This window comes from Haemaphysalis longicornis, unplaced genomic scaffold (genome assembly GCF_048455015.1).
Source record: "Haemaphysalis longicornis isolate Haplotype H1 unplaced genomic scaffold, Haemaphysalis longicornis Haplotype H1 scaffold_6, whole genome shotgun sequence".
Lineage (NCBI taxonomy): Eukaryota > Metazoa > Arthropoda > Arachnida > Ixodida > Ixodidae > Haemaphysalis > Haemaphysalis longicornis.
Genome location: NW_027526407.1, coordinates 21,041,659 through 21,049,064, shown reverse-complemented (window position 1 = coordinate 21,049,064; position 7,406 = coordinate 21,041,659). Strand labels below are relative to the sequence as shown.

Below are 7,406 nucleotides of genomic sequence, written 5' to 3'. Positions count from 1 at the left end.
TGTTACGCCGAGACCGCGACGGAGCGAACGGGCTGACTACGATGCATGCGCGCGCCAGCTGCTGTTGAGAGAGAGGAGGGGAGGAGAGGCGCACCTGATGCGGACGCGGAGCTGTGGACGCCGTCCGACGCAGGAAGAGGCGAGGCTAAGAAATGCTCTGCATTTAAAAGACGGCCGCGACCATCGCTTCTATGACACATAAGAGCAGCGAAGCGCTACGCCTGATAACCGCGGAGCACACCGATGTCGCCGATTCACTCATTCGTCAAGCTCGACCGCAATCAGCGCTGTAATGAACCAAATAGCCACTTTTCTTTGTCATTTTTCCCTTCAGTTCGATCATGTGACCCAACAGCTTACTAAGACGGGTGTGGACAAATGCCATGCATTGGGTTCTCTTTGTCATGGAGAGGCTCGTACTGCCCTCTTATGTTGCGGTTACGCCAAACAAATAATTTTTATTTTATTGCCAAACATAAAAGCAAAATACTGCATGTTATTTGTGTGTTTCATGATCGCTGACTTCGAAGCAGTTGAAACTATAATTTGTTTCGGTAGGATACATGCTTTAAACAGCGCACATGCGAAACTGCGCCTGCTGCAAATTGCCGCACACTTCGCGGCGTCGTAAGCCGGGGCAATTTTTTGCCCCATTTTGCTTGTATTTTGCGAGAAAAACAGCCGCCATTTTCAAGCTGTTACGTAGCATTACGTCACTTTTACGCAGGCTGAAGTTGCCAATGCATAACGTAATCGTTCCCGCCAACTGTTTAAATTACGTTACGCCTTCTCAGCCAATCACAGATGGGGTGTGTATTACAAGCAGTATTGTTGTTGAATAGCAAAGACAGGCTTACGTTGTCATTTCCGCCGCATTTAGTTTGGTTTTTCACGGCCGGCTAAGCAATATGCGCCTTTAGTAACGAGAAATAAGACAAACATTAGAACTGGTGTCCGTAAACGACATGAAACGTCAAAATGACGACAGCACACACAACCGCTTGGTCAATCGGAAGCACGTGACCAAAATTGAAAGCCAATCAGAAAAGACTTCTGGCAAATTGCCAGAATTGCCGGCAATTTGTGCAGTCGAGAATAGGGCCCCTGTACACATTTTGCCCCGCATCTAAAACACTGCGCGTGCGCACGAAGTTACTGGGAGCGCCGGCAGGCCGCCCTCGGCTACGAATTGCGCATGCGCGCGTGATTGTTCGCCAAAACTGACAACTGAGATGGGAAGACAGCGGGCCGGAGCCAGGTCGCCGGTTGTCCAAGATGGCTCGCAAGCAAACGGGAGGATTCGAAGGGTTCGTACGTACCTTGATAGTAAACTGTTTTTAGTATGATGCACAGGTCTGTCGGGGGGTTACTATAATTTTGTTTGCTCTGACTTCCGTTCGGTACCGTCCTACGCATGCACGGAATTTCTCTGGGCATTTGTAAAGCTGTTTTTTCACCATGCTCAATCACATTCTGCTTATACAAAGTGTTTCGAGTCAATCAAATCAATTTCAATAAGTTTAGCTTTAACAAGCGGAAGGTTCCTCAGTTCAACACGTGATACCCTACCGTATTCTGTTCGCGTCACCCGGCAAGCTGCCCACGTCCTGAGTTTTTTTTTTTTTTTGCTCCAAAGTAGTAGCAGAGTCATTAGCGTAATTTAGTCATTTTAAGTTTAAATATTAGGACACCATTGTTGTGTTTCAAGAGAGAGGAAAGTGAGGGCCATCTGAGCGCGCTTACGTGTTAGTGCAGCTGCTTTCGTCCGCGCTACGGGGAAACTAGCTACCACTGTTTCCGATTCATCCAGTGCATCGCAACCACTAGTGCCAATTTCTTATTTCACTTGAGCTTCTGGAGTTAGTTTGCCAGAGCTTAGCATCATTGTACAGTACAGTTAGGCTAACTGGGGGAGGGGGGAGCGCTGCAACTTTTAAATGCCGCATAGCTACGCTGGCATTCACTTTGTTCCACTACACGCCCGTGTTCGCTACTCCCGACTTATAGTTAGCAATGCATAGCGCTGGCTGAAGGTCGCTGCTGTGTGCGAGCAAGCGTGGAATCTTATGAATACGCGTGGTGAAATCAGCATTTGATAAGATGGCATCGGCCGGACGCAAGACGAACGCACCCATTCTTTGGTTTTTTATTTGTTACACCGAGGGGGGGGGGGGGGGGATAGGAGCTCAGATTGTTCGCTGATTATCTCCTGCCAGTTCGCAACACGCAAGTAGTTGTGAACCTACGTCGTAATTTTCTTGTTCATACAAATAGAAATCAAGCTAATTTTCACCGCATTCGGGAGGATGCGACCGCCGCAGGAGGTTTGCGGATAAATTGGTATGCCGTTGCAGTACAGCTGAGATTTTGCGGTGTGTTCAGTGACACAAAGAAAACTTGCACAACGGATCTTTGATGAGAGCGGCAGATACTTGATGCGCGGCGCATATGTGCCGGAATAGTTACTGGCAAGAGTACCAGGCTGTTCTAATTTTACGAGTTAACCCCCATATGTAGGATCCCGTCTGTGGTGTCCATATTTCGGCAGTCAGTAAATATCACGTACCGTGGAAGAATAGTGTTTCGGTGTTTTTGAAGCCGCCCGCCTGGGATGGCTGCAGCAACAAATTTTGTTCCTGAGCGCTGCCTTTCGGCGGGGGCGTGAAAATAAGATGAAAAAGCTCTCATAAAATATTCCTTTAATGCAACGAATAACTACTATTTAATTTCTCCTGGATCAACGGCGTGCCCAGGTCTGGAGGAATGGACAGGGCGAAGAAGTATACCGCCACCGGCACGATAATTATTTTTCCACTTCAAGCAAAGCCTCAAAATTACAATCGTACGATCTTATATTCATAGTGTTATATTTGCAGATAAGAGTTCCTAAAGGTGCAGTTTAACTGACGCAATGACAGTCAAACTGCACAAGAAATTTGAACGCCATAAGCAATGTAGGGCGTTCAAATGTCCTATTCTTGCTTTTTTGGTTCGGCGGGCGTGAATGTTTCACAAGAAATTTAGTGGTCCTTCGCTGTCATTTTAGTGTCTAATATGTGTGTTGTATGGGTATGATTCTATTAATAAAAGAGCTTAATATATGGGTGTAAGGGGCCCTGATATTAAAAATATGAAGATGGTCATAATGGTGGATGAAGACGAAAAAGCCGATAAGAGTTCCGAACTGTGCAGTTTAACTGACGCACTGACAGTCAAACTGCACAAGAAATTTGAACGCCCTAGGCTTTCTGAACTGAGAAGAGGCCACCCACCTTCTTTTTTTTTTGTCGGCTCAAATAAAAACGTTTTTTTCCTCCTCCTAGGCAATGTCAGGCGTTCAAATGTCCTGTTGTTTTTTTGGTTCGGCGGGCGTGGATGTTTCACACGAAATCCTTCATTGGTACGTCTAAAACGAATTTTCAATAAACATTAATTGGTAAAATGTACTGTTAGTAGTAGTAGTATGTGGGTGTTTATGGCGCAAGGGCCGCCAAGGCCAAAGAGCGCCAAGATAACATTTAGTGGTCCTTCGCTGTCATTGTAGTGTCTAAGATGTGTTTGGTATGGGTATGATCCTATTACTAAAAGAGCTTAATATATGTGTGTAAGAGACCGAGATATTAAAATTATTATTAATATCTCGCTATTAATTATTATTAAAATTATTATTAATAATTATTAATAAGAGACCGAGATATTAAGATGGTAATAATGGTGGATTAAGATGACCATGATGGGTGCATAACCCTCGGTAGCTCTGGTAATGCTGAGAGATCCGAAAGTTACATGTGGTACGAGATGAGATTTAAAAAATCGGCTTCAGTGAGATATGATAAAACACTTTTGGTCGTGACCGCTGGTTCGTCTCCTCATGTACTGTTACATTATTTAGTTGGTACATAAATATTTAAGAAAAGAGAGGTACACATAGACCCAGAGAATGAGAGCATGACATCAAGACTCTCTCTATTGCTGATCTCTACGGCAGGTAAATTATTACTGTAAATCCCAAGGCTTCAAGAAGGTGGTAGAATCTTCTCTATTTTAATCGGTATATATACTTTGAATTGCATTGTCTGTTTCTAGGTCTTCAAATCATGTTCCCAGTATTTGTTCATGTATGTCTCTGTGCATCGAGCTAGGTCAAGCACAAGAAAGCAACGTCGTCTAGTTTACGCGGTAATATAATGTTGTACAGTGGAGCTGAATATGGTTAGGTTTCCGTAGATTTGCTTTCCCGGTCACAAAACTGCCGAGTGGCCACTCCGAGGTTGCGAAGCAAACCAGTAATGCATATGCTCACACCTGGCGTCAAACTTGCGAAGCTCAGAATCTATACAAAATTAGTTAATGCCACCTTCGGTAGGGAGGCAGAGCAATTTAGTAAGGCATGGGCCGACATCAGTCGTATCAAGAAGAAAGCTTGGATACCACTCCTGATGCACAGAGTTCATCGCAAGGTTCATTCATTGATTCGGTGGCGTCGGAGAAATCCTCGCATCTCAAAAGAAAATAAAATATTTGTGCTGATTTTATAGCTCTTTCTGCTTGGCCAGTTGGTAAAGATTTGAGGGGACTGCTTAAGCGCTAAAAAAGACGAATGAAAGGCGACAAGGCAAGCCCTTCACTGTTTTACTTTTTGTGTCCGTCTTTTTAAAGCTTACACCATGCACTCAATTGCTCAATGACATCGGGCCGACTGTCTTCTGGTTACGTCCCTGCCTCACCTGGTTGGTTATCTGACTTGGAGAGCAGTGCAGTACGGTTTTTGTAGTATACTGGTTAACATGTTAGCACCGGTACTATTACTACTTTTAAATTACTTTGATTCTATTGCAAAGCCATTGTAAACCTCAAGTGCACTATTTGATTCCAGACGTGTTGTGCCTCTCTTGTATCTGAAGATGTTCCGAGTGCTGAACCATTACTTCTTCAATTTCGCCATATCCACAGTATCTGTGTTCTCAATTTGGGTATCGTTTGCAGACGAATGCGTGCCTCGCGACGACCGCCCAGCATCCCCTGCGCACATTTTTCAAGCCAAGAATACCCAGATAGCGATATTGGCCAAGATTGCAGGGGCAGCCCGCAATTTAAAAAAAAAACAAGAAAATGCCCAGCGCTCGTGCGTGCATGCTTCGCGACGACCGCCAAACGTCCCCTGCACACGTTCGTCAAGCCAAGCATACCCTCTTTGGGAGGTTAGCCAAGATTGCCCAAAAAACACAAGCGTTCGCCGTAATTGTGGAAACACTTGCTCGGAACGAGAAAGACTCCAGCGTTCTCCGTAATCGTAGCAACACTTGCTCGGAACGAGAAAGACTCGTAGCCTACAGGGGAGATTAAAAGAAATGCGAACAACGGAGCACGCAGCCTCCAACGCATACTGCACAGTCTGGCTACAAATTCAGTAAAGTGTGCGCAAGCGCACTCCTTCGAGAGCGTTTGAGAGTGTGGCCTACATTATTGGGAAATGCTTGATCGAGGGGCGACGCCGGTCGTTTATTTTGAGGCGGTTTTTCACGCTGCGTCGCCACTGAGCAGGATGGTCGTTGAAGAGCATCACGCTAGCTGCAATCAGCCTGCTGCGCGCTTGGCTCCCAAATGAGTAGATAACAGGATGTTCAGTGGTGACAGGGCATAACAAGACGCTTTAAAATAAATGACCGGCGTCGCTTCTTTACGAAACATTTCCCCTAACAGTAGGCCACACACCTAAACGCTCTGAAAGAACTACGCATGCGCGCAGTTTACTGACAGTGCAGCCAGACGGTGCGGCATGCGGCGGAGGCTGTGTGCTCCGTTGTTCGTATTTCTTTTAATCCCCCCTGTACGCCCCTCCAAGGTGATGCCCAATGATTCTCACTTCAAAATAAACAGAAGAAGCTCACACTTATTGCAACAACAATGAAGTAACGATCGTTGCGGCAGCGACGAAGAAGCAAATCGGCTGTAGTCGTGTACTTCAACCGTCATGATGGTCGTGAAGATTGGGTACAGCTTCGCTACCTTCAAGTCCCACGCGTTAGTGTGAGCTTCCTTCATTTTTTTTTCTTGTAAATGCGATACCGCTGCTGGGAGCTACGTCTTCACGCTGAAGTCAGCACCTTTAAGTGCAGTCCAGTAGCCTTGAGTACGCAACTACGGAATCGCTTCCACAAAAAAAAAGTTATGGCAGATGGCACGGCATCTACTAAATGAATGAACAGCTTACGTAGAGCTAGTTACGTACTTTTTTATTTCAAGCGGATAAATTTCGCCAGGCAGTCAAGTATTTGTTGTGATTCCGTTCGATCACTGAATGTAGGGAAGCGTTTGCTTCTATGTAGGGAAGCCGGTTTAAAGGGTGGCGGCACTCTGCATTTTTTTACTAAGTTATGTCACACCAGCATGCCAAAGTGTAATTTTTTTACCTTGCAGGTATTTTGCCAGCCTTTTATTGCAAGATGGGGGCCACATGGAGTGCAGGCTGAAGAAATGGGTTCCGGGCGAAATAACAGTTTGCATTAACTGCGGTCTGGTACCAAGCACGCTTTACAACCTTCAATGTTCTCACAAGCTGTGCCAAGCATGCTTTCGCAAAGAATCTTTCTACGTTTGTCCCATGGAAAATGCCAAAAGTGAACAATACAAGGTATTTCATTCAAGTTTTTAGAACTAAAAGTAATGTTTGGGCAGAAAAAAAGTTTCGTTCATCAAAAGATACCCGACTTTCACATTTTATTTGATATTTCAATACGACTGCAGTGTTCCAACTGCTATTTCTTCTTTCCGTCATGACATTGTTTGAGTAACTGGAAGCACTGCTGTATACGTTATTTCGTTACTTCCTTGATACTTCCCTGCGGCTTTTTGGCTACCATGGCAGGAGTGCAAAGAACATAGTTCAAAGAGGAATATTGTTATCTGCAAGCACAGCAAGGCAGGACATAGAATAAATTAGAGTAAACACGAGCAGACAGATAAAAATATCGGGAGTTAATAAGAGCTTTAGCGTGATACTGAAGTTTTCAAGAATACTGTGCAAAAGTAAACTGCGAGGGTTTTTATATACGTCGTAAGTGCAGAAAACGAATGCGTAAAAAGCTGAAAAAAACACATTTCACAATTCCTCACCGTACCGTTTAACCGTGATACTGAAGTTTTCAAGAATACTGTGCAAAAGTAAACTGCGAGGGTTTTTATATACGTCGTAAGTGCAGAAAACGAATGCGTAAAAAGCTGAAAAAAAAAACACATTTCACAATTCCTCACCGTACCGTTTAACCTACACCAGCTCCTCGAGGTACCGGGCGCCTTTCTTTGGTGCATGGTCACTGCACTGAAATAGTTAATACATTTTCAACTGTTATCAAAGTGAATTTCACACTCATTTACCTTTACAAACATAATAGTGAGAGTGAAGC

General features: G+C 44.6%; 1 protein-coding gene across 8 annotated transcripts in view; it reads left to right on the top strand.

The window, feature by feature from the left end:
- Positions 1-1,106: 1,106 nt before the first annotated feature.
- LOC144142292 (uncharacterized) overlaps positions 1,107-7,406 on the top strand; it is a 51,257-nt gene continuing 44,957 nt past the window's right edge. For 2 of the 8 annotated variants that reach the window (XM_077673686.1, XM_077673685.1), the window contains exons 1-2: positions 1,142-1,307; positions 6,421-6,634. In XM_077673686.1, coding sequence (XP_077529812.1) covers positions 1,276-1,307; positions 6,421-6,634 — 246 coding nt within the window. In that variant the 5' untranslated portion in view covers positions 1,142-1,275. Of the gene's footprint in view, positions 1,312-3,988; positions 4,052-6,420; positions 6,635-7,406 lie in introns of all 8 variants that reach the window. The other 6 variants (XM_077673683.1, XM_077673684.1, XM_077673682.1 and 3 more) reach the window with 6 other exon arrangements.